The sequence below is a fragment of the Bos grunniens genome, chromosome 3 (assembly GCF_055505025.1).
Source record: "Bos grunniens cultivar Pamir isolate PY7600 chromosome 3, Bosgru_T2T1.0, whole genome shotgun sequence".
NCBI classification, from domain to species: domain Eukaryota; kingdom Metazoa; phylum Chordata; class Mammalia; order Artiodactyla; family Bovidae; genus Bos; species Bos grunniens.
Window position 1 is genome coordinate 87,218,334 of NC_141167.1, and position 26,948 is coordinate 87,245,281.

A 26,948-nucleotide genomic window follows, 5' to 3' on the forward strand; every position below is an offset into this window, starting at 1 on the left:
ACAGCAGGCTGAAGTCCATGGGGTTGCTAAGAGTTGGACACGACTGAACAACTTCACTTTCACTTTTCACTTTCACGCATTGGAGAAGGAAATGGCAACCCAATCCAGTGTTCTTGCCTGGAGAATCCCAGGGATGGGGGAGCCTGGCAGGCTGCCGTCTATGGGGTCACACAGAGTCGGACACGACTGAAGTGACTTAGCAGCAGCAGCAGCAGAACAGCAATGCCATACCCTCATGACAGGTGCACAAGCAAATGGCATAAGACCAAGGTCTTAGCACAGTTAGCTTTGGGGCACTGAGGGTGGGACTCTCAACTCTTGGTAAAGTGGGAAGGATGTGGAAAAGTATGTGTGCGTTTGTGCTGTCTTCAGTCATGTCTGACTCTTTGAGATCCTATGGACTGTAGCCTGCAAGGCTCCTCTGCCCATGGGATTCTCCAGGCAAGAATACTGAAGTGAGTTGCCATACCCTCCTCCGGGTATAGTCCAGACCCTTGGCAGGCGGGTTCTTTACCACTAGCGCCACCTGGGAAGTCCAGGGAAGAGTATGCCCATTCCCAAACCCTTCAAATAAAGCTCTTGTTATCAGGGAGATTTTTGGATAACTTTGGCTCCAATCAGCAACCAGAATACTTCACTGTAAAGGCCTGAATGTTATAAAATTAAAATATGATGAAATCTTTGTTCTAGAAATTTTCACATAAATGCAAGACATGACTTCAATATCTTAAACTGCCTTCAAATCTCCTATTTTCCCCTTGAAAAAGTCTCTTCAAGTGTCTCTCTGAAAGACTTCAATCCCACTCCTCCTACCCCAAGATCTGAAGGGTTGCAAAAGAGACAGTTTGGTTTACTCAATAATCAGATTAAGAAAGGTATCCTAACTCATGCAGGAGAGGAGGAATTTTGAATTGAAGTAATCTGGGGATTAAAACATGTTGCCACTCTCTTGACTCAAGATGGAGAAAAGAGTAGAGGTTCAGAGAGAGGGTCCAGTCTTAGGACTTGTAAGTCTTAGAAGCTTGTAAGGTGGAAACTGGAATCTACTGGAGGCCCCAGCTTCCAAGCCAGTGATTATACTGACAGGCCTTGTCTTAGATATGTCCTTTAATACGAGGAGGAAACAGGCACTCATTTCTGTTCCATGGGACAATTAGAGCCCCTACAGAAGCAGGCAGGGCTGGAAAGAAAGCACTTCTGCTGCTGCTGCTAAGTCGCTTCAGTCGTGTCCGACTCTGTGCGACCCCATAGAAGGCAGCCCACCAGGCTCCCCCGTCCCTGGGATTCTCCAGGCAAGAACACTGGAGTGGGTTGCCATTTCCTTCTCCAATACATGAAAGTGAAAAGTGAAAGTGAAATCGCTCAGTCGTGTCCAACTCTTCGCGACCCCATGGACTGCAGCCAACCAGGCTCCTCTGTCCATGGGATTTTCCCGGCAAGAGTACTCGAGCGGGGTGCCATTGAAAGAAAGCACAGGAGAAGGTAAAACCCGCGGGACTCAAACACACCCAAGGAAGCCCACGCCCACCCATCCGCGGACCCGCCTCCGAAACAGCTGCTTCCCGTCCAGAGGTGGGGCGTCCCCAAGCTTCCGCCGCGCCTGCGCAGGAAGGGCGGATCAGTGCGCGGGTGCAGTGCGGCGGTCATAGGCTGACTGCTGTGGGACGAACCTCACTTCCCTTAGTGTTGACCCGGGAGAAGGAACGATGGTGCTGGATCTGGATTTGTTTCGGGTGGATAAAGGGGGGGACCCAGCACTCATCCGAGAGTCGCAGGAGAAGCGCTTCAAGGACCCGGGACTGGTGGACCAGCTGGTGAAGGCAGACAGCGAGTGGCGACGATGTAAGTACCGGGACGCGCGGAGTATCCCCGGACCCTATCCCCAACTTCATCTCTCGGATCTCCTGAACTTCCACCCTTCGTTAAGACTCCCTCCCAGGTTGCGATGGCTCCGAAGCGCTCTCTGTGCCCCTCAAAACGCATCAGGCATCCGGAAGTCAGATAATCCCCCTTTCCCCCTCCGCCGGGGCTGTGCGCTTCCCTTCCCGGCGGGCTGAGTGCTGATCGCTACTTCTGAGTCTAGGAAAAGAGCGTGGCGCAGGCGCATCAAGAGCTGTCAAAAGTCTTCCGGCTGCAAGGGTAGCCAGAGGAAAGCCTGGGCGGGGGGGAAGGTTTGGAGAGTTCCCCTTTCCGAACACTTGTCTTTGGTCGCCTTCTGTCTATTTCTCATCTTCAGCGAGGTCATAGTGATCTCTTTCTCTCTTGATAGAATCAAAGGTTTCAACCTGAGTCATATCTACAGCGCAGTAGGTTCACTCCGTCCATATTGGAAGCATTTTGGGACTGAGGAGGCCGCTCCTGGCTAAAAACAGTGAACCCGGAGCCTTGGGGAAGGGCTCCCCCTCTACTGTGGGCAAACCTTTAAGATCCGAGAATAATCTTCCTTGGTAGATCAGACATGGGCATAGGGGTGTGGTGAAGCAAGGAAACGCTTGTAATTATTGAGGCTGTTTAGTTGTGATTTGTGGAAGTTTTCCGGGAAAGACATTGGTAGAGTTGGGCTAGAACCTGGCACTGGACCGGGCATCCTTCATGATGCTAAATAAAACCGTATAACCCTCTGCCTATCAATCTGCCTAGACTAGCCGGAGTAGTCACCAATTGGCCGGATACTGTCAAACACGTGATTTATTCTGTCTGATGCAATAGGTCTGCAACCAGCTAGAGAGCCAGGTTTATGACAGCTCACTGCATAGGCGGTCGCTGTCCAAAAATATGGTGGATTTCTGTTAGGAAAGTTGATTTTCGTACATTTTAGTGTCACCCGTGTAGGGAAGGAGTTGAAGGAAGAGTTGATAATATGAGGGTATTGGTTACCAGGAGAATATTAGTTTAGCTCAGGTATTCTGCTGATTCTGGTGGTTTGTTTGACTGTGAAATCCCACCACCTGAATCCATATGTGAAGTTTTGAGTTGCAATTGAATTAAATGGGAGGGGGGAAAAAACTAGTTTGGACACTGTTTACTGAGTCAGATGTCAGAAGTATCAGATTTTATATCAGTCTAGCCATTGTAGCTCAGACCGTAAAGAATCTGCCTGTAATGCAGGAGACCCAAGTTCGATCCCTGGAGAAGGGAATGGCAACCTACTCCAGTATTCTTGCCTGGAGAATCCCATGGACAGAGAACCCTGGCAGGCTACAGTCCATAGGGTCACAAAGAGTTGGACGTGACTGAGCGACTAACACTACCACTAGCCATTGTCCAGTTGCTGAGTGACTTCAAATGTGTTACCTAATCTCTTGGGTATAATGTACAGGTCTTTAGGAAGTTCTGTCTTGTACCTGAGGAGTGGGTATGTGGTGAGGGGATGGATTCTTCAGGGACAAGGTTGTGTTTTGATCATCTGTGTGTCAGTACCCAGGATGTACGTAGACATAAGTGTGTGCTAAGTCGCTTCTGTTGTGTCTGACCCTTTGGAACCCCATGAACTGTAGCCCGCCAGGCTCCTCTGTCCATGGGATTCTCCAGGCAAGAATCCTGGAGTAAGTTGCCACACCCTTCTCTGGAAGATCTTCCTGACCCAGGGATCCAACTGGGGTCTCTTGTGTCTCCCGCATCGGCAGGCAAGTTCTTTACCACTAGTGTCACTTGGGAAGCCCCTGCATATACATATAAGATATACATATACAGATGTGTACATATAATCATAATCCCAGTACCCCTCACTGTACCTGGTCCTTAGTAAGGACTTGACAAAGGTTTGTTGAAGTCTGTGTTCAGGGCACTTATCCATATGAAAAGTGGTTCACATAGTTTATTTTCTACATATCTATTGATTTGATTCTTTTCTATTTGACATCCCTAACCAATAGTCTCTATAGCTAAGGGGAGTTAATGATTTTTCCCATTTCTGGTTGCTTGAGTTGGACATTGAGGGATCTTGTTTCAAGATTCTTTTACATCTGAACCTCTGATGAGAAATTAGGGTTCTTCTATCATTAACTGCAACAAGGAGTTGCAACCCAGAGCCACATTAAGAACTCAGATCATGTTCCCTGACTGAGGACACAGCAAGCTTCATAAGGCCCTCCATTACAACTATACATATATGTCTGCCTGTAGACCTCCGAGGTCGAGGGCTCTGTGTAGAATATAAAGCTGCTATGACTTGGAGTCAGAGCACCATATTGGAGTTTACTACATCTCTTCTAACTTCAAGGATTTGAACTGTGATTTCTGCTTTTATTTCAGAGTAATATATTGAGGACACATTTGAGCATATAATAGGCATTTGTCTCGACTACTTTCAAAGTCACTAAATTTCCATGTATCTTGAAATCATCTGCCACTAACTGCAGGAATTATCAGTTGAAGTTGTTATTTCTCCTCAACCCTATTGCACTGCCTTAAACCAGGCCCTTACACTAGAGTAACTTTGTGTTTCCCTTTCACCCCAGTCTCAGTTTGTTCAGGCCCACACCTGGGACATGTGATCCATATACGATATTTCTGTTGTGGCATTTATGTTATTTTTTATATACAGCCTTTTAAGACTAGGAATGGAATTGCTAGGTCGTAGGGTAGGCAGTCTACAATCTTGCCCTTGATACTGGAAGTCCTTTGAATTTTGGCCATTCCGGTGGATATATAATGGTATTTTGTGGTTTTAATTTACATTTTCTTGATAACTAAAAATATTGAGCACCTTTTCATATAGTACATGTTAGCATTTGGACAGCCTGTTTTGGGAGGTATCTGTACAAGCCAGTTGACTAGTTTTTATTTGAGTGTCTTTACTGTGTAGGAATTCTTTATTCTGTATACAAGATCTTGTAGATTACATACAATGCAGATATTGTCTCCCAATCTATGACTTGTCTGTTCACTTTCTTTTAATGAATAGAAATTCTTGATTTTAATAATGTCTAATTTATTGATTTTTTTCTTTTATAATTTGTGCTGCTTATGCTCTGTTTAGGAAATCTTTCCATATCCCAAAGTACTAAAAAGATTTTCCTTTTTTTTTTTTTTTCTAGAAGTTTTATCACTTTACATTTCACATTTAGGTAGATTTATCTCATTGATTTTGGTATATAATGTGAGAGGGGTCAAAGCTCATTTTTTTATGTGGAAATCTAATTGCTCATGATAAAATGCAGCTGGGTAGGAAAAGAAGGGCACTTCCTTAATCTGATAGTAGATATTTATCAAAAATCCATAACTAACATTATTCTTAATTATGAAGTATTGAATACTTTACTCCTGAGGTGGGAAACAAGATGAAGATGTCTGTTGCCCTCACTTTTCATCATCATGTTAGAGGTTCTGAACAGTAAGAAATAAGGCAAGAAAAAGAAAGAAAAGATTGGAATAGAAGTAAAACTGCCATCTGTCCTTATTTGTGGATGACTTGTTTGTATATGCAAAACTTGAACTACTAATATTAAATACATTTAGCAAGATCACTGTATACAATATATAGAATGAATAATGCTGTTTATATATACAGGAAACAATTAAAAAGCATCTGATACCTACAAGTATATTTAATTAATGACATTCAAGATCCCTACACTGAAAACTATAGAACATTTCTAGGAGAGATTAAAGATAATGAAGGAACATGCTATATTCATTGATTGAAACATTCTGCATTGTTACTGTTTTTTAATTGTCATATTTACCTTTTATTTCCCAGGATCTCGTACAGTGTTTTCTTTTATATTCCCAACACTTAGCACAGGGCCTTGCCAATAAGTGGGATTAAATCATTAAAAAAAAACTATAAGTAGATATAGATTTACAGAAAGTTACAAAAATAGTTGAAGAAATCCTTCACCGTTTGCCCCATTGTTAACATCTAATGTAACTGACACAATATCAAAACCGGGAACTTGACACTGCTACCATCCATAGACCTTATTCAGATTTCACCAGTTTTACATGTACTTGTTTGTGTGTGCCTATAGTTCTGTGTGAATTTATTGTATGTGTAGATCTGTATAACCACTGACACACTCAAGATACACAACTGTTCCATCATCACAGAGATGCCTTTTGCTAGCATCCCTCTGTATTCCATTCCCTTCCCCTGCCCTGTCTAACCCCTGACAACCCTTAATCTGTTCTCCATCTCTGTAATCAGTGTGAATAAGTGGATGAGAAAATAGTTATATAGTTTGTACTGAAGTTAAGTTTAAATTTAGTTTAGGTCAAGTTTGGCACAACTTTAAAAGAATAGCCATGTCTAGGTACTGTCTCATCTCTGTTGTTCAGTCACTCAGTCATATCCGACTCTTTGCAACCCATGGACTGCAGCACACCAGGCTTCCCTGTCCTTCACCATCTCCCGGAGCTTGCTCAAATTCATGTCCATCGAATCAGAGATGCCATTCAACCACTGCATCCTCTGTCGTCCCCTTCTCCTCTCGCCTTCAGTCTTTCCCATCATCAAGGTCTTTTCTAATGAGTCGGCTCTTCACATCAGGTGGCCAAAGTGTTGGAGCTTCAATTTCAGCATCAGTCCTTCTAATGAATATTCAGAATTGATTTCCTTTAGGATTGACTGGTGTGATCTTCTTGTAGTCCAAGGGACTCTATAAAGAGTCTTCTCCAACACAGTTCAGAAGCATCAATTCTTCAGCATTCAGCCTTGTTTATGGTCCAGCTTTCACATCCATACACGACTACTGGAAAAACCATAGCTTTGACTATACGGACCTTTGTCAGCAAAGTAATGTCTCTGCTTTTTAATATACTGTCTAGGTTGATTATAGCTTTTCTTCCAAGGGGCAGGTGTCTTTTAACTTCGTGGCTGCAGTCACCATCTGAGGTGATTTTGAAGCCCAAGAAAATAGTCTGTCACTGTTTCCATTGTTTCCCCATCTATTTGCCATGAAGTGTAGGACCAGATACCATGATCTTTGTTTTTTGAATGTTGAGTTTTAAGCCAGCTTTTTCATTCTCCTCTTTCACTTTCATCAAGAGGCTCTTTAGTTCCTCTTTACTTTCTGCCATAAGGGTGGTGTCATCTGCCTGTCTGAGGTTATTGATATTTCTCCTGGCAATCTTGATTCCAGCTTGTGCTTCATCCAGCCTGGCGTTTCACATGATATACTCTGCATATAAGTTAGATAAGCAGGATGACAATATACAGCCTTGATGTACTTCTTTCCCAATTTGGAACCAGTCCATTGTTCCATGTCTGGTTCTAACTGTGGCTTCTTGACCTGCACACAGGTTCCTCAGGAGGCAGATAAGGTGGTCTGGTATTCCCATCTCTTTAAGAATTTTCCAGTTTGTTGTGATTCACAGAGTCAAAGGCTTTGGCGTAGTCAGTAAAGCAGAAGTAGATGTTTTTCTGGAACTCTCTTGCTTTTTTGATGATCCAGCAGTTGCTGGTAATTTGATCTCTAGTTCTTCTGCCTTTTCTAAATCCAGCTTGACCATCTGGGAGCTCTTGGTTCACATACTGTTGCAGCCTGGCTTGGAGAATTTTGAGTTTTACTTTGTTAGCATGTGAGATGAGTACAATTGTGCAATAGTTTGAATGTTCTTTGGTATTGCCCTTCTTTGGGATTGGAATGAAAACTGATCTTTTCCAGTCCTGTGGGCACTGCTAAGTTTTCCATATTTGCTGGCATATTGAATGCAGCACTTTAGCAGCAGCATCTTTTAGGATTTGAAATAGCTCAGCTGGAATTCCATCACCATCACTTTGTTCATAATGATATATACTATGTTATACTACGTAGTGATGTATACTACTAAGGCCCACTTGACTTTGCACTCTAACATATCTGGCTCTAGGTGAGTGATCACACCATCGTGATTATCTGGGTCATGAAGATCTTTTTTTGTATAGTTCTTCTGTGTATTCGTTCCATCTCTTCTGCTTCTGTTAGGTCCATACCCTTTCTGTCCTTTATTGAGCCCATCTTTGCAAGAAATGTTCCCTTGATATCTCTAGTTTTCATCTCTAGTCTTTCCCATTCTGTTGTTTTCCTCTATTTCTTTGCATTGTTCACTTAGGAAGGCTTTCTTATCTCTTCCTTGCTGTTGTCAGAACTCTGCATTCAGATGGATATATCTTTCCTTTTCTCCTTTCCCTTTCACTTCTCTTCTTATCTCAGCTATTTGTAAGGCTGTCTCAATCAGCCATTTTGCCTTTTTTGCATTTCTTTTTCTTCGGGATGATCTTGATCATTGCCTCCTATACAATGTCACAAACCTGTGTCCATAGTTCTTCAGGCACTCTATCAGATCTAATCCCTTGAATCTATTTGTCACTTTCTCTGTGTAATCATAAGGGGTTTGATTTAGGTCATACCTGAATGGTCTAGTGGTTTTCCCTACTGTCTTCAATTTAAGTCTGAATTTGGCAATAAGGAGTTCATGATCTCATCTCTGGTCATCATTTTACCTGTCCAAAGCTAAAGGACATAGTGTTGCTAAAACTTAGATTCAGGAGGTCCAACTTCTGCTAATCAGAGTTAGACTGATGAATTGCAATACCATGATGTTAATGTGGGCCAGAGTACCTATGCAGGCTGATTAATGCACAAAAGAAAACAAAAGGTAAGAAATTGAATTCTTCTCAAGGCTGCCAGATGAGCATTGCATCAAAGCAAAGGAAGTTAACCATTTCTGGCATAGAGATGTAGCATCCAAGTTCTTGGGAATAGAAGCTTGACTGCCTTTTTTCTAGATCCTGGTGCATACCACATAGTTTTCCTTAAATGAATTTAAGATAATTGAACAGGTTATAGTTACATAAGTAATTTTCAGGTTTCTCAGATTTGTTACTTTATTTACAGTGGTATCATTCAAGTTATGATACTTTTTAATTTTAGTCCCAGAATGGCCTTTTCATGGTCACCAAATGCTGGGGAATCCTATTGTAATCACCAATATAAGCTGTCTACATTTGGGGCTAAAGCTCTCAGATTTCACAGCTTCACGAGGCACATCATTTAGTTCTGCCTGCAGTTCGGCCTTGGGCTGAGATCAGTCCAAAGGAACCATGATTACGAATGAGGTATGTTAATTATGTGCCTGTCTTTGGTACATTCTTGGGTTCTTTATTCTTCAGGCAGATTTCGGGCAGACAACTTGAACAAGCTGAAGAACCTATGCAGCAAGACAATTGGAGAGAAAATGAAGGTAAGAGAACCCAGTAAGTGACTGGAGAGCTTGAGCAGAGGTATTTAATCTTATTCTTAGTTAATACATAATTTCTAGCTTAGTGTTTAATTCTATGTGCTACTGGATTTCTTACCAAAGAGGGAAAGTTATTTTAAAAAGAAAGGGAGGAAGGCAGGAAGGGAACTAAGAGGCATTTTCAAGAATCAGTGACTCCATCTGCTGTCTGCAAATATGTTTTAGTCCGTTCTGGCTGCTGTAACAGAGTTCCACAGACTGGATGGCTTATAAACAACAGAAATTTATTTCTTAAAGTTCTGGGGGCTGGAAATCCAAGATTAAGGCACCAGCAGATTGGCGAGAGCTCACTTCCGGGTTCATTGACAGTCTTCTTGCCGTGTCCTCATGGCAGAAGGAGCAATGGAGCTCTCTGGATTCTCTTTCATAAAGGCACTGATCCCATGATGTAATCACCTCTGAAGGACCCCACTTCCAAATACCGTCACATTAGGGATTGGGTTTCAACATGTGAATTTTGGAGGACACAGATATTCAGTCTGTTGTAAAACAAGATTCTTGCCACACAAGTCATTCATTGTCTCTTCTGTTCTTAATAATGTGAATTCCACCAATAATCCCTTCCAGTGATTTCTTGAGCTCAACCTACAGTGCCAGAAAGGTTTTCCTGTGGTAGATTTCAGAGTCTTTATCCCAGTGTCATCATACTCTTTAATTAAAAGAACACACTGATACTGAGTCCAAATCCTAGATTTTGATTTATGTGACTTCAGGCATGTTAACTTCTGAGCCTCAGTGTTCTTGTGTGTGAAATGGCAATTCTAACACTAACCTTTAGAATACAATTGTGAGAACTAAAACTTCTTAGTACAGAAAACCTGGCACAATGCCTAGACCATGGTAGTTATTTAGCAATTGAGAGTAGCAATGGTTGGCAAGTAGTTACTGGCCTTTATCCAAGAAAAATTCTTCCTGTCCTGAAGAATGTTAAATTTCAGCTCAACTTTGTTTTGGCAACCAGATCGGTTCATATTTTTAATCTTTCTTCAAAAATATCGTTAGCTCTTTAATCATTTTTCATAAAACATGTTAAATGTAAGCCATAATCTGTCCTGTTTTTAAGTTGTAAACCTCTAAAATAAACCAAAAAATTATGCAATTTAGGAACCTGAACCAAGAAAGATGATAACAAAAAGATTCCCTGGGAATCCGACACCTTATCCTTTATGATATTCTGCAGCCTTCTCTTTAACACTGTTTTGTTACACTTTCAAGCGTGTGACAGGCTATAGAAATTGACGTGGATGATGATGGTACAGTTTTCTTCCTCTGGTGAAACCCTTGACACTAAATCAGTTGCATGTCAGGGACACCAAACTAATGTTAATTTTCGTATATACTTCTGCCTGAATGTTTTTGGGGGCATATATACAGATAGTGCCAACCAAGTATTTTTCTTAGCAAGAAGATGGGAGTATTTTCATTTGCATTAACATTCTTAGATCCCTAGCTGCTGGTCCTACAAGGAGTGTTCTCTCTCGCTGTCCATTGAAACAATACTCGAGGTGCTTTAATTTGTATAGCACCTGAAAGCAGTCAGAATCCTTTCACATACATCTCATTTTGGTTTTGATCTTTGCTGTAAACCTGGAGTATAGGTAGTACATTTGTTAGCCCTATTGAAAGGGTAGGAAATACCTAAGATAGGTATTGGCTTAGGAAATACAGGAGCGTGTCTAAAATCATGCCATAAGTTAGTTGCAGAGCCAGAACTTGAACTCAGAACTTGAATTTGCTCCCCTGAGGGATTATCAGAGAGCAAGAGGGCCTCAGCTATCTTAGCTACCAAGTGGAACATCTTGAACATCTTGAGGTTTAGGCCATTTTTTTCCTACCTTGGTGGTCTATGCTTGTCCTTATCAAGACTCATATTCTGATACTGTCAGACTTTTCAAAATTTAAAGATGATTTTTCTTGAATCACTGAAGGGTGTGAGTTGGGTTTTGATTGAATCCTGACTTCTCACTTTGGTGTATGGAATGCCTAATGAAAGTGAAAAGTGAAAACTGCTCAGTTCAGTTCAGTTGCTCAGTTGTGTCTGACTCTTTGCGACCCCATGGACACCATGCTTCCCTGTCCATCACCAACTCCTGGAGCCTACTCAAACCATAGCCCATCAGGCTCCTCTGTCCATGTAATTCTCCAGGCAAGAATGGGTTGCCATTCCCTTTTCCAGGGGATATTTCTGACCCAGGAATCAAACCTGGGTCTCCTGTATTCTTTACTGTCTGAGCCACCACAGAAGCCTAAATCTTTAGAAAAACATGATTTCTGTATATTGTTTTTACTTACAAAGCAGACCCTAATTCTTCTCAACTTATTTTTACATGTGTTTTCCTGAGGTCTTACAGGTCTTGTTATAATGGGCTTTGATAATATTCTTTATCTCCGTTTAATTTAGGAAGAATTTGACTCTTCGAATTATCTTCTCCTTAGCTCTGGGTAAAGTTTAAAAATGATGATTTGATAGAATATTGTGAAGAAGGGTGAGGAGAGAAATCAGAAGGGAAAAATATCTAGTCATGGGTACACCCTTGCCGTTTTGCTAAGGCACACTGATTGCTCTAAACTTAGTTTTGAATTCTGTGGCTTTTTTCCTCAAAAACCGTGTTGCTTTGACTTCCTGATACTTCATCATCCCATCCATTTTTATCCTGAGCCTCAGGCCTAAGGGCTGGGTTTGTTCTCTGCAGGTAGACGGGGATTCACAAATTGATACAGAGGCATCTGCCCACCACTGGCTCCTGACCAGCACACTGAGCATTTTCACATGATCCTGGGACCGTAACACTCTGTGTCCATGTCAGACATTTTCTTCTCGAGTTCCTGATACTGTCAACACTCTGACCCTGATAGGTTAAACCATCTGTCCAGGATCAGAAAGCTAGGAAGTGGCAGGATGAGGACTTGAAATCTTAACTTCTTCTAATTTACTGATGTCTCTCCCATCTGTTGCCTCTTTTAGAGACTCTAGGTTATGTAGAATTCTGTGATTAGTTTATATGATGCATTAGTGTGGTGTGCACTTATAAAACTATGTCAGAAATGTTCTAATTAATTTTTTTCCTTTCCCGTAGAAAAAAGAGCCAGTGGGAAATGATGAGTCCATTCCAGAAAATGTATTAAATCTCGATGACCTCACTGCAGACACTTTAACTGTAAGTTATCGTCCTTTCCCGGGCTGGGATTGTGTTCTTTTATCTTAACTTTGTTCCTGGACGAGCGAGTCCTGACACTATGCTTCATCCAGCATTGCTGCATTCTTGAATTTCTGCAGCTGGGATGTAGCCTCATCTACCTTGTTAATCTTGATACTTGAGTATTAGAGATGAGACAGGTGGAGTGGAAAAGTCAATATTAGGAAGACAAAAGAGTAGAAAGAGAAGAAAACAGGAGCTGAATTATGTTTGATCTATATAACTCCATTTCCACAGAGTCAGGAATTTTTCAATTTATTGTAATTCAGTATATATTCACTACACTGGGCCTAAAGCAGTACTTTTCAAGTTTTTAATCACTGAACACAAAACCTGCAACACAGAAGCGTGACAAGAGCAAACACAAAAAAGCAAAGTCGCTGTACTTAAAGGGCTCACTTGGGGGTGCTATTCCTGACCTGCCCTACCTGCTAAGGGTCTCCCCAAGAAATCAGAGTACACTTTGAGCCCCCTGCAATAAGGACTACAAAATAAGTTTAAGAGAAGTTCTCTTATACACAATGGAGTATTACTCAGCCATTAAAAAGAAGACATTTGAATCAGTTCTAATGAGGTGGATGAAACTGGAACCTATTATACAGAGTGAAGTAAGCCAGAAAGAAAAACACCAATACAGTATACTAACGCATATATATGGAATTTAGAAAGATGGTAACAATAACCCTGTGTACGAGACAGCAAAAGAGACACTGATGTATAGATCAGTCTTTTGGACTCTGTGGGAGAGGGAGAGGGTGGGGAGATTTGGGAGAATGGCATTGAAACATGTATAATATCATGTATGAAACGAGTCGCCAGTCCAGGTTCGATGCATGATACTGGATGCTTGGGGCTGGTGCACTGGGATGACCCAGAGGGAGGGTATAGGGAGGGAGGAGGGAGGAGGGTTCAGGATGGGGAGCACGGGTATACCTGTGGCGGATTCATTTCAATGTTTGGCAAAACTAATACAATATTGTAAAGTTTAAAAATAAAATAAAATTAAAAAAAAAAAAGAATACGCTCAAAAAAAAAAAAGAGAAGTTCTCTTGCTTCTAATAAATTTGCGCTTTTTCTAGAGAGCAATTAAATGTGTAGTATGTTGGTTTAATCAGGACACTGAGAGGTGCGCTCAGAAAATGCATGGCTGCTCCTTGTTGTGTGGCAGAAACTAACACAGCGATATAAAGTAGTCATCCTCCAATTAAAAATAATAAAATTTAAAGAAAGAAAAAGTACAAGTTAAGGGAAAGAGCTGTTAAAGAGTTATGGTATTAACACTCCTGAGATACACGGGAATAAGAGGAGTGGCTGGAATTTATCCATCTCTGCCTTAGGCACCCTGAAAGAAAATGCCAGTGGATTTGTCAGGCAAGACTATATATATCCCTGTGTGAGATGACTCTCAGTTCTTTGAAAGCCTCCAGTGTCAGTTTTGAAAATGCTATCACAGGAGTTGTCACTAGAGCGCAACAGGGTTGAGGCAACAGAATTTGTTGCCTACCTGGTCCTTGACTTACTGTGGCCTGGGGCGGGCTTGGCCTTGTTCACCTACAGAACCTGAAAGTCTCACAGATCAAAAAAGTCCGCCTCCTCGTCGACGAAGCCATCCTGAAGTGTGACACCGAGCGGATAAAACTGGAAGCTGAGCGGTTTGAGAGCCTTCGGGAGATCGGGAACCTCCTGCACCCGTCGGTGCCCATCAGCGATGACGAGGTAGGTGGCAGCGCCACCGCTAGCGGCTGCCCTGTGTCACCCCTCTCCGCTGGGAAAGGGGGCGGGGTGGGAGGGGGACAGTGAAAGCTGGCACTCTCGGTCTAAGAAAAGCAGGCTCTTTGTGTGTTTGCCCTGCCCACCAATTGAGAACTGTGAAAGAGTCAGATCCCCGCCTGATTGGGAAATAGCAGAGACAGCAGGTAGGTGGAGACTCCTGGCACGGAAACCTCTCCCAAATCAGGCTGCTGTCCCATCCACTGCTTGTTGCCCCTGGTAGCAGCTCGCCTTGTGGGAGGGATCTGCAGAATCAACCTCACCCCTCACCCATACCCTGCTGGGAAGCCGCAGGTTGAAGGGAAATCTGCATGATAAAAGTTTCCTGCTGAGTGGGAGCTTCCCCAGCACAAAGCGGCTCAGAGCCTAGCCTTTGTTCCCTGACACCCCAGCCGTGGCAGGGCCCATCTGTGCCTCTTTCATTCATTCCCTGGAGAACTGAACATTAAACTCATTGAGGGCTGGGGTGGCAGACTCTGGAGGTCAGAGCCCCGAGCCCGCCCTCATGTGGCCCCAGGACCAAGGAGAGCCTGGAAAAAAAGAACTCTACATTCTCCTCTGTACCCCAGGCAATGAGGATTGTCCAGGAGAGGGTTTTCCCTATATAGGATTTTCCAGGATTCATTTGAAAGGGTTAAAAAAAAGAGAGAATACTACAGATCTTTTGGAAAACCATGATTTCAGTTCCATGGCTAGAATTGCTTCTAGGAATTTATAAATTATTATTTTTCTGTTGAAGGCAAATTCTGTAGCGAATTCCCTTCTCTAGTCCCTGTACACAGGGCCAAAACCTAGTGTTTGAGTTAAGCAGAGACATCACAGAGCCCTGGGTTGTTCTTGGAGATTAGGGTTTGGAAAAATGGAGGCTGTAGACTTAAGAGCTCACGCATCTCTCTGTCCTGGTCTTGCTTCCTTAGGATGCCGACAACAAAGTAGAGAGGATTTGGGGTGATTGTACAGTCAGGAAGAAGTACTCTCACGTGGACCTGGTGGTGATGGTAGATGGCTTTGAAGGCGAAAAGGGGGCCGTGGTGGCTGGAAGTCGAGGGTACTTCCTGAAGGTAAGAGTGAGAGGTTGGTTATAAAGGTTGGTTATAACCAGTGGGGTCGGTTACAAGGAAAGAACTGCAAAAAAGAAGTGCAGAAAACGTAACACACTTAAAGAGGCCAAATATCTGCCTTTCTATCACAAACTTACTGGCAATTAGATGCAATTCTCTTTCTAAAGCAGGAGTGTGATTATCAGGATTCCCTGGAACAAAAGCCACTAAGTGATCCTCCATAATGAATATATGTTTTGTTGACTGAATTAGAACAGTCTCTGCCTTTAAGGAGCTCCGTGTAATTGGACAGTCAGACAAGGAGCATATGTGCTGTGCCCAGGGTGTTGTGGGAATGGATGGGCAGAGGCAGCAAACCCAGATCAGCTGGGACAGAGGGAAGATGCCTTCAGGAAAGCCTTCCAAAAAGGACATGGTAAAGTCATTTTGAAAATACTGTCCATATAGGTTTGTTGCGCATTTACAAATAAGTCCAGTGTTTTAAGACTTCGCACAAGGAAACTCTCCCATGTACCTTGGGTGCATCATCCTTTTCCTTTGATTTGTATCTTAGAGGGAATGCTTTTCAGATGATACGCTGAGCTCTGGTGTTAAGAAAGAGTCTCTAGAGTCAGTGGATCTGCAGTCTTTGCGGCCTCCTGTGTGCCCCCAGTTGCCTCTGGGTGTAAACACTAGCAGATGGATGTGATGGTGGCAGAACCCAGTCACTCGGTGCTGTGTCTCTGCTCCCTCAGGGGGTCCTGGTGTTCCTGGAACAAGCACTCATCCAGTTTGCCCTTCGGACCTTGGCAATTCGGGGCTACACTCCCATTTATACCCCCTTCTTCATGAGGAAGGAGGTCATGCAGGAAGTGGCACAGCTCAGCCAGTTTGATGAAGAACTTTATAAGGTGAGTAGCCTGTGGCAGTGTAGCAGAATCTCCTCAAGGTAAGAAGTTTAATTTCGAAGACACCGCACTGCTCTCCAGCAAGACTTCCTTAGAGGACAGAAATGTTATATATAGCGGCTGTTGAGCACTTTGGTGGCTAGTGCAACTGAGGAAGTAAAATTTTAATCTTAATGTAAATGACCACGTGTGACTAGGGGCTACCATTTGGACAGTCCAAATGTAAAGCCTATTTTTTTTTTCCCTACATGGTTTATGTGATGCACTGAAATTGATCTTTAGCACCTTGAGCTTAGAAAAGAAGCTCATAGATTATTATTAAGCTTGGACGTCAGGAACTTGCTAAAGTTGCTGATCTACCCACTCCTGACCCCAGACAGGAAGCTTCCACGGGGGAGATATACTTTCCTTTGGATGGATGTAGCTTCCCGTTTATGGCACTTTCTCAGCCATGAGGCATCTCAGGGTGAGCCAGAGGATTTGAGTTGAGGTAGAGAAGGTCATTCTGAATCAGTCAGCTTTAACATCCGCCATTGCTCCCATCTGTGCCAGAATTTCTGGCGTCTCTACTAACGGCTACCCGTCACAGCTGAGGTCACTGCTCACTTGTCGCTCTCCTTCAGCACCGTTCCATCAGGGGTGGAGGGCTGGGAGAGGGACTGTGTTCCTATTGGCTATTTCCTTCTTAAATCCATGTAGGAAGTAGTTAGACAAATGCTCCTGGCCTCATCTGATTTATCTATTGAGAGAGAGAAGTTTACTACTCAGAACCTTCTTCCCACTAGGTCCTGTTGTTGAGTTCAGAGTTATGTTTTCTTTCAAGATGCATGGGAAACAAAATGCTCTCTCCAAACATTAACACAACCTTCGGGCCCTCTTCTTCCTTTTAATGAGAGGAACATGTGTATTATCAGATGGGACCTCTTTTTATCTTTTCTCTCTTTTTTTTTTCCTCCCATCTCAACCCCCAAGATTGGATGAGTGATCACTGACAGAACTTTAGAAGTAGATGCCCTGCAGGTAACACCAGGGAGAAGCTTATATGAAGGATTATGAGAAATATTACATAGCAGGTGCTCCCTGTGTTCCCTGCATTCTCTGTCTGTTATCCGGATGCTTCTTGGATCCATAGGCAAGGAGAATCACAGATCTCCATATAGAGGAATTTGGGCTGGCACTTCTTAGCTCATAACCTCAGTTCATTAATTCTCTAGAGCAGTGCTGTCCAACAGAACTCTCTGTAGTAGTAGAAATGTTCTCTGTTTCTGTCTTATCCAGTGTGGGAGCCACCAGCCACAAGTGGCTCCTGAACACTTGAAATGGGGTTCATGCAAACCCAGGAATTCATTTTTAATTTAAATAGCCATATGTGGCTACTGGCTGTACCATATTAGACCACAAGCTCCATTGTTTTTATGTTGCCTATGAACAGCCTCACACGGGGTTAAGTCCCCACTGTTAGTTAGCAAGGTCGTTTCCCAGATTTCCAAACGCTGGCCCAGGAGAAGTTTGCTGTCCTCTTTTTTTTTTTTTTAATTTTAATTAAATACCACATGACAAAATTTGTAAGTGGTGGTGGAAATCGTCTTCTTTCCCATTACCTCATACAGTTGTCATTTTTAATATTCTTTTAGTGCCTTTTTTCATACATATATTTTCTCATACTTCTAATCACACCGTATAGATTGTCTTTTCACTTCACATTGTATCAGAAGTGTTTTTCAGTGTAACTGCATGGTCTTCATAACCATCACTTCTTAATGGTTACATAATATTACACGGCATGGATATAGGCTGCCCAACTCTTCCCCTGTTGAATATTTAGGGGCCTTCTGGGCTTCCCTGGTGGTTCAGTGGTAAAGAACCCTTCTGCCAATACAGGGAACAAGGGTTCAATCCTTGAGTTGGAAAGATCCCCTGGAGTAGGAAATGTGTATTTATAGGGCTTCCTTTTTTTGCTATCAGTAAGTTACAGTGAACTTTGTTCTGTATAGCTTTTTTTTCTCTTTTGCATTACTTTCTTCAGCTAAGTACCAGAGTGATTCTTCAAGGATTATAACCCTAGATTAACCCACAAGTATCAAGAGAGCAGAGACTATCTCCTTTTGCCCAGCACTGGCAAAAAGAATTTGGCTTTTACTAAATGCCTCACAAACATTTGTCAAGTGGATTAATTCATATTGCTACCAGCTCAGGTTTTATTGCATACCTGCCGTCATTGGCCATTATACATCATTTATAAGTGTTTCATTTATTAGGTAAAGTAAAAACAGTATCACAAGGAATTCCCTGGTGGTCCATTGATTAGGGCTCCATGCTTCTACTGCAGGGGAGCATGGGTATGATCCCTGGTTGGGGAACTGAGATTTCACATGTCACATGTTACACCCAAGAGAAGAACATAGTATCAGAATATTTTTTCTTCTTTTTGCATTACTTGATCTCTCGTAGGGACCCCATTTTGGACTGACCTGTTCACTCCCTTATCTTTTTAGCATCTCCTGCTCACTCTCGGGCAGGGATTGAGGAAAATTCATCCTCCCATCACACAGATCTTCTTTGTGGCTTCTTGCTAGAGCTGAGGTTCTCCTCCCTCAGTCTTAACTAGTAAACATTACCCTGCTCCCACAGGTGATTGGCAAAGGCAGTGAAAAGTCTGATGATAACTCCTATGAGGAGAAATATCTGATTGCTACCTCTGAACAACCCATTGCTGCTCTTCACCGGGACGAGTGGCTTCGGCCAGAGGACTTGCCAATCAAGTATGCCGGCCTGTCCACCTGCTTTCGCCAGGAGGTGGGCTCCCATGGGCGTGACACCCGTGGCATCTTTAGAGTCCATCAGTTTGAGAAGGTGAGTAGACAGGTCAGGGCAAGGAATGGGACTCTTCTGTCTGTCTCTCCAGGGTGGTTAGTGGAGAAACAAAATCCGTGTCGTTCAGCCCCATCCCAGCTCCAGTCTTTTCTCTCGTTGCCCCCATCTGTGTTTGTAGGGAAGAGGCTGAGAATCGCATAGTGGAGAGGCTGGAAGACAGACTCAGGAACCAGGCGGCCTGAGTCCAAAGGCACACTCCACCACTTACTGTTGTGTAACCTTGAACTAGCGCTTAAACTCTCTGTGCTGTATCCTCCTCTGTAAAAGGAGGATAATAGTAGTACCTGCCTCACTGGGCTACTGTGAGGATGAAACCAGTTATCACATGGCAAGTACTTAGAACAGTACCCAGCACATTTGTGGGCCACTGTCGACTCCAGCAGCCATTCTTGCTGCAGCCCCAGCCAGCCCAGTGCAGCCCCTGTCGCTCGCCGGGGGCCCCAGCCCCGCCTGACTCCCAGTGGGGTAGGAATAGGTCTTTGTTGCGAGGATAGCTCCCACCTCAGCGTTCAGTTTATTCACCCCACCCCATCATCCCTGTCTCCTCGGGTCTGTCGTTGCAGATAGAGCAGTTTGTCTACTCCTCGCCACACGACAACAAGTCCTGGGAGATGTTTGAGGAGATGATCGCCACCGCGGAGGAGTTCTACCAGTCTCTGGGGATCCCTTACCACATCGTGAATATCGTCTCAGGTATCCGCCTCCCTCTCCTGCATCCCACAGACACCACCCGGGCCAGTGGGGCTGCCCCACAAAGAAATAGCCCACAATCCAGTTAATTGCCCATGTTAATTAAAATATCACACTCTTCTCCCTTGGGAGCTTTTGGTGATAAGAATATCTGGGCATGATTTTTCTTCTAGGGATAGGATGTGAATTAAAGAATTCTTTGGGCTTGCTAAAGGTTAGCCTTCTGAAATAGCATCCCTCCTTCATGAATTCTAGGGGTTTTTCCTTACAGGTTCTTTGAATCATGCTGCCAGTAAGAAGCTTGACCTGGAGGCCTGGTTTCCAGGCTCGGGGGCCTTCCGTGAGTTAGTCTCCTGTTCTAACTGCACAGACTATCAGGCTCGCCGGCTCCGAATCCGATATGGGCAGACCAAGAAGATGATGGACAAGGTTAGATGGTCCCTGAGGAGGCAGGCGGTGGGGCCTTTTAGCACAGAGTGGAGCCACCTTATTTTGGCCTTTGGGGGACATCATGTCCCAGCGTCATGGGGAAACCTGAGCTGCTCCCTCTAGGCCAAAGAGGGAATCTGAAAATGACTTTCACTGAATCAGGACTGAGTCCTTCTAGATGGAAACCTGAATCTAGCTCTGTTCTACAAAATAATTCTAGTTTTTTCTCCTCTTGGTTTTGTTCTCTGTAACTCCAGATAGAGATATCCCCATTTGTCTACACAGAACAGGTGGAGGCAAGGTCTTCCTTCTTGTGCAAGAAGGTCTGGGTTGTAGGCTTATCTTTCCAAACCCAGTTTTCAGGCCTTCATCTTTTCCAGGTCAGGGGCTTGAAAGGGGTTGAAAGAAGGAGGCCATTGGGTAGTCTGTTCCTTCCCTCAGAGGGTCAGCAAGGGCTTGGGTATAACTGCTCCATCTGGGGACCATCTCCTTGCAGGTGGAGTTTGTCCACATGCTCAATGCCACCATGTGTGCCACAACCCGCACCATCTGTGCCATCCTGGAGAACTACCAGACAGAGAAGGGCATCCTCGTGCCTGAGAAATTGAAGGAATTCATGCCGCCAGGTGAGGCTCCCTGCCTTCCTCCTCTTGTGCATCTTCCCGCTCCTGCACCAGGTTTTCTTGATGATTCACAGGCCCCCAAACTCTGCCTTGTCTCCTGGTGCCAGGCACTGCAAGGGGCATGGTTGAAAAGTAGCCAGTACAGGTGTGTTAGTCTGTTTAAATGCAGCTAAAATTCAGGCTGTGCAAAGAAAGGAACAGAGGAAAAGCGTTGCCCACCGTTGTCTCGTGGAACTTTCCCCAGAGGTCCCTGGGCTTTGACCCTTGAGGAATGGCAGGTTATCTGGTTGACGCTTCCCTTTCAGGTCTCCAAGAACTGATCCCCTTTGTGAAGGCTGCACCCATTGACCAGGAGCCCTCCAAGAAGCAGAAGAAGCAGCATGAGGGCAGCAAGAAGAAAGGGGCAGTGAGAGATGTTGCCCTGGAGAGCCAGCTGCAGAACATGGAGGTCACCGATGCCTGAACATTCCTTTGTCCCCTCCACCAGGCTTCCACTGCCATCAGGTGCAATCTCAGAACCTGCCCAAGGCAGGGAGCCAAGCACGCATGCATCGCCCACCCTACCTGACTGCATTACTCAAAGGGAACCATCTGCCACATACAGTGTGACGTTCTCTTTTCTCATTTGGGCATAGGGTACATCACCAGTGACTGATGAAACCATGTAATAAAGCATCTCTGAGGGAGGCCAGGACTCTTCCTCAGTCTTCTGCCCAGGGCTTGAACCCTGTCTCTGACAGTTCTCCCTGGAACCATATTCACTTCTGCTTGTCCTGCTATATATAAGGTTGTCCATGTAGCAGAGAGCCTTTGAGGAGGTAGGGGAAGGCAGGAATAGCTTTTGTAAAGGCTCAAGGGGAATGTGAAAGCTTTGAGTCTTAGACACACAGACTTGCAGGGCAAGGGCAAGACCCTCCTTTGTAAATGCTCTACTGCTTTGTTAGAGCAGTTAGGTAGGACCAGCTTAGAGACCTGAGTTGATATAAAAAGCTGCATAGCACATCTGTTCCCTGGGAAGGGCTTCACAGAGAGAGAGGGAGGCGGCGAGACAACACAGTGGATGAGACTATATTTAATCTCAAAAAAGCCCTTAGATTCAACACACATGGAACAGGGAGGGCCTTATTCACAGGTGCCTCTCTCCACTCATCCCCAAATGGGAGACTAACTGCCTGGCAGCTTGTTGCTGCAGCTCTAGAGAATCGATAGAGCCCACAGGATGGGGCTAGTGGGAACGACATTGTACTCCTTTCTCTGGAGCTTCCACCATTGGCGTAATGGCCAGTTCACCCTTTCCCTTGGGGAGGATGCTGTTTAGGCTCTTAATTTACCTGCTGCCTTTCATCTGCAATCTACAAACACTTCACTTTAATAACACCTTCTGTTAGTTTAGTGCTTCTCCCCTAGGAGCCTAAAGTACCTCCTGTAGATGATCTCTTTTATCTCTGTGGCAGTCCCAGACAGGAGGGTGGGGACATGATTATATCTCTCCCATCACAGGGAAGACAGTACAAGGTGGGTAGGGGAGATGAGAAAACGGCCTCCTGGAAGCCAGGAGTCCTGACTCCTCAGCAGGGGTTGATGCTTGCTGTGTTTCTTCGGCAGAATGAGAACAGGACTCTGGCCTGCCACGTGGGAGCTTTATTTCATTTTCCCTAGTCCCTAAGCAGCAACTTCCCCGGGCCTGCTGAAGCTTGCTTAGCACCCAGAAAAGAGGCCATGTGCTTGCTTTTCCACTGGGGGCTTGGGCTGAAACTGTGGATCTTGCTGCTGGGAAACGCCATCAAGACTGGGGCACCTGAAAGGGTGACCGCAATGGCCCTCTTACCACAGGCAGGCTCATAGCCTGCCTCTACTCTAACCATGCCCCCACTTGGACAAAGCCAGGGCAAGAGAACAAAAGAGCAAGCTGCTCCCATGTACTTGGAAGGACGAGATATTCACATTCCTGTAGCTTCAACATTTTGATTTGAAGAAAGGCAGTTTACACAGTGAGCAGAAGACCGGTTTTGGTCACCACCACACACCGCTCTTGCTTGTTTGAAAACCTCATTGTACTTTGGGGTTAGAGGCTCCAGTGGCCCTGAACACCCCCGCCTAGCCTTAGAGGTCACTGTAGCTTCCTCTTCTCCCCACTCCCACCTTCCTGGCTGCTGGGGCCAGAAACCTTCCACCAAGAGGCACCACTTCTCCCTGTGGCCCTGAAAGCGTTCTGGGAGGGCTGAAGCTGGGGCTCTGAGCCCCTGGAGGCCCAGGCCCAGCTCCTGCATCACACCCCCTGGCCCCTAGCCAACCTACTTTCTTACCTGACTAGTTTTCTGGACTTGGTTGCCCATGAGGCCTAGACCCCCTGCCCAGCCTTCCCTACCTGCCCTGCGGCTGAGCAGTGTGTGGGCTGGTGTGGGAGCCTGCCTAGTGAGTGGAGGCCTGGAAAACAGGTGCTGTGTGAACCAAATGCTCTGTTAGCTGAAAGTGTAAACAACCCTCTTCTTCCTGAAGCCACAGGACAGAAAAGTAGTCATTGTGAAGGAAAGGACGATCCTGTGGCTGAGGTCCCTCCCCAAGGGGTCGAGAACACACAAGCAGGAGACATACGTAGGCACACACACCCGTGTGCTGCCCTGTGCCAGGTGCAGTAAGGAGCAAGGGTTACAGAAAGAATGGGACACAGTCCTTGCTCTCAAGGAACTCCCAGTCCTTGGGAAAGGTGTGGCTTACCTTATTCCAGCAAGCTGAACACCAAGCTCCTTCCCTCCCTGGAGTGGTGGGATGGGGCTGATGTAAGTCTTGTTTAGGACAGGCCAGCCAACCTGCAAGCTGAGGGCTGGGAGTGGGCCCAGATAACCTCGACTCCACCCTGACTGTTGCCTCCACAACCCACGGCTGATGCCCTCATCCCTGGCACCTTGACCTGCCCCATCTCCAACCTAAGCTACCCAGGTTACCTCAGCAAACCCCCACAGGCATAGGGGAATGAGTCAGAGCTCTGGGTCTCTCATCAACCCTTGGTTCCCACACCCAGGAACCCAGGGACCAAGATGCAGGTTGGGTGCTTCAGTTGAAAGAGGAGCCACCAGGCCTCTCTAACAAGAGAAAGACATCTAGAAGCCAGACCTCCAGAGAGAAAATTTTATCTAAAGTGTTAGGCAATTTGAACTCAGTCTGCTGGGAAGGTCACTTTTTCGGCCAAACAAGGTCAGTGAAGAAACTGCTCCTGGGCACTGACACTTTCCTTGTGAAGGGTCCTGCTTTTGTTTCCTGAAGCGGTTCCGTTTACCCAGGGTCTTTAGAACGGCCATCCCCGCCACCTCCCCATACCTCCCACTGGGGGACTGGGGCGGCCCTGGCTACACACCCAGGGTGAGTCTGGCAGAGCTGGGACAGGCCCCAGAGAAATGTACTGCAAGTCAGAGCCTGTGCCAGGATGAGGGGGCCTGCCCACTCCTCCAGTCACCTCCCAGCCAGGGGTTCCCCCAAAGCTCCTCCCAGATATGCACAAAAAGGGGTGCTACCCTGTGTCTTCAGTGGGGGCGGTCCTAGTGGTGCTGAGACGGCAGCCTCGGACGTTGCCCTTTTAAGAGCTTACCCCCCACCCCCCCACAATGGGGGCGGGGGTGCGGCAGGCAGGTTCCTGTTGCAGAACCCCAGCAAGTGCGGCTCCCCATCTGCGGAAAGGAGACGGAAAGCCAACCTTGCCAGTTCTCAATCTCTAAGTCCCCGGAGCTGCGGGCAGAGGTAGGGGGTCCCAGCGACCTCTAATTCTGAGAAAAATCCCGTTTTCTTTTAAAGGGGAAGTTCCTCTTCTGCGCTGTTATTGATTGGCGGGTGAGCCCTGCATTTTGGAGAGCGATAGGGCTCCTCCACAACAGAACCAGGGCATCCCTCCCCTGCACAAACCTGCTGTTAGAAATGGTCTGGAAAATTATTTTCAATGAGGTGTAAATTACTGATAAGGTGGTGTGACCCTTCTGGGAGACGTCTTTTCTTCTTTTAACCCTAAAAAAGGGAAAAATTGAGCTCCCATTTAGAATGTCTTCTCTTCCTTCCATCATGTCTTAGGGAAAAAAAGAATTTTTTTTTCCTACTCCTCCAAAACCAGTGCTTGTGTACTTATGCCCCGGATTTGGCCCCTGTTCGGAATGCCTGAGCCCCTCTTCTACAGCCAGCTCTCTCTTCAACCTGCCTCTCCTGAGCCTCCCCTCCCTACCCATTCCCCTCAACCACCAACCTGCTCACACTTCCCATCCAGGCTTTGCTATCGAATTATGATCCCAGTCGGCTCCTTTCCCTCAAAGAAAAATAAGCCCTGGACACTTGTAGGATCTGTGACCTCATCAACCTCCTAGTACCCACCCCCTCAAAAGGAAGGTGGAATGTTCCATACAGTGGGAACAGCATAAGGGAGTAGGAGGAAGGCCTGAATAGTTGGAGTAGAAGGTGAGGAGAGTTGGGCTGGGGCTAGAGAAGTGGTCTGGATAAGGAGACAAGGCTGCCCTTAAAGGCTGGGTCCGTGGGGCTCTTGCCTCTCACCTGCATGCGCTCTCTGCGTGTGCTCTCCTGCTGTACATCCCAAATCTGTGGTCTCCCATCACACATCTCTGGCTCTGACTCACCTACCACATCTCCACCACAATACAAACTGTTAAGTCCAGAGTCTAACCCTCTATCCAATCCTCTGCCTCCCCCTCCTCTGGATAGTCAGGCACCGAAAACAAATACCTGGAAGTCTCGCCCGGGACCACTCCCTCTTCTCCAGCAGCCAACTTCTCACAGTCCCACTCTCTTCATCGCCCAGATCTGGCTGCTTGGCAGCCTGCTCCTCAGCTGCAGCGCAGACTCTCCTCCTCTTGGACTGTTACAGCCACCTCCTGCCAGTCTGCTTGACCCCAGCCGCTCTTTCAGATACAGCCTTCCCACTGTGACAGATGGTGCAGACACTCCTGCTCCCACTCCACCCCCAACCCCGCCCAAACACTTCAGATGGCTCCCTCCACCTATGAAATAAGTCCAGACTTCTCAGCCAGATCCAGATTCTTCAAACTGTGGCCACAGTTCAAAATAGCAGTCTCCTCTGCCCACTCCAGTACTCTTGCCTGGAAAATCCCATGGATGAAGGAGCCTGGTAGGCTGCAGCCCATGGGGTCGTGAAGAGTCGAACACGACTAAGTGACTTCACTTTCACTTTTCACTTTCATGCGTTGGAGAAGGAAATGGCAACCCACTCCAGTGTTCTTGCCTGGAGAATCCCAGGGACGGGGGAGCCTGGTGGGCTGCCGTCTATGGGGTCACACAGAGTCGGACACAACTGAAGTGACTTAGCAGCAGCAGCAACAGCAACAGCTGCTCTTCTTGTCTCTTGCTCTAGCCCCAGGCAACTGCTCATCTCTCCCAGGACTGACATGCACCCTCATCTGCTCCTGCTGTTCCCACTGCCCCATGCCTTTCCTCTGGCCTGTCCCTGGAATTCTTCCTTCCCCTTCAGCTCAGTTCAGTTCAATCGCTCAGTCATGTCTGACTCTTTGTGACCCCATGAACCGCAGCACGCCAGGCCTCCCTGTGCATCACCAACTCCCGGAGTCCACCCAAACCCATGTCCTTTGAGTTGGTGATGCCATCCAACCATCTCATCTTCTGTTGTCCCCTTCTCCTCCTGCCCTCAATCTTTCCTAGCATCAGGATCTTTTCCAATGAGTCAACTCTTTGCATGAGGTGGCCAAAGCATTGGAGTTTCAGCTTCAACATCAGTCCTTCCAAGGAACACCCAGGACTGATCTTCAGGAGGGACTGGTTGGATCTCCTTGCAGTCCAAGGGACTCTCAAGAGTCTTCTCCAACACCACAGTTCAAAAGCATCAATTCTTCTGTGCTCAGCTTTCTTTATAGTCCAACTCTCACATCGATACATGACCACTGAAAAAACCATAGCCTTGACTAGATGGACCTTTTTTGGCAAAGTAATGTCTCTGCTTTTTAATATGCTGTCTAGGTTGGTCATAACTTTCCTTCCAAGGAGTAAGCATCTTTTAATTTCATGGCTGCAATCACCATCTGCAGTGATTTTGGAGCCCAGAAAAATAAAGTCAGCCACTGTTTCCACCGTTGCCCCATCTATTTCCCATGAAGTGATGGGACCGGATGCCAATATCTTCATTTTCTGAATGTTGAGCTTTAAGCCAACTTTTTCACTCTCCTCTTT

The 26,948-nt window shown here is 45.6% G+C and overlaps 1 protein-coding gene across 1 annotated transcript; it reads left to right on the top strand.

Annotated features, from left to right (window-relative positions):
• Positions 1-1,615: 1,615 nt before the first annotated feature.
• On the top strand, positions 1,616-21,440 carry SARS1 (seryl-tRNA synthetase 1). Its single transcript, XM_086391589.1, has 11 exons — positions 1,616-1,842; positions 9,095-9,165; positions 12,300-12,380; positions 13,977-14,135; positions 15,107-15,250; positions 15,985-16,140; positions 18,769-18,990; positions 19,575-19,704; positions 19,973-20,130; positions 20,627-20,756; positions 21,059-21,440. The coding sequence occupies exons 1-11, from the start codon at positions 1,707-1,709 to the stop codon at positions 21,214-21,216; spliced, it is 1,545 nt and encodes a 514-aa protein (XP_086247715.1). The 5' UTR covers positions 1,616-1,706; the 3' UTR covers positions 21,217-21,440.
• The last annotated feature ends 5,508 nt before the right edge of the window (positions 21,441-26,948 follow it).

Coding starts and splice junctions, on each gene's coding strand:
- SARS1 (XM_086391589.1), top strand. CDS start 1,707: ATGGTGCTGGATCTGGATTTGTTTCGGGTGGATAAAGGGGGGGACCCA. Junction 9,166..12,299: donor CAATTGGAGAGAAAATGAAG/GTAAGAGAACCC, acceptor CCTTTCCCGTAG/AAAAAAGAGCCAGTGGGAAA. Junction 20,131..20,626: donor CCAAGAAGATGATGGACAAG/GTTAGATGGTCC, acceptor ATCTCCTTGCAG/GTGGAGTTTGTCCACATGCT.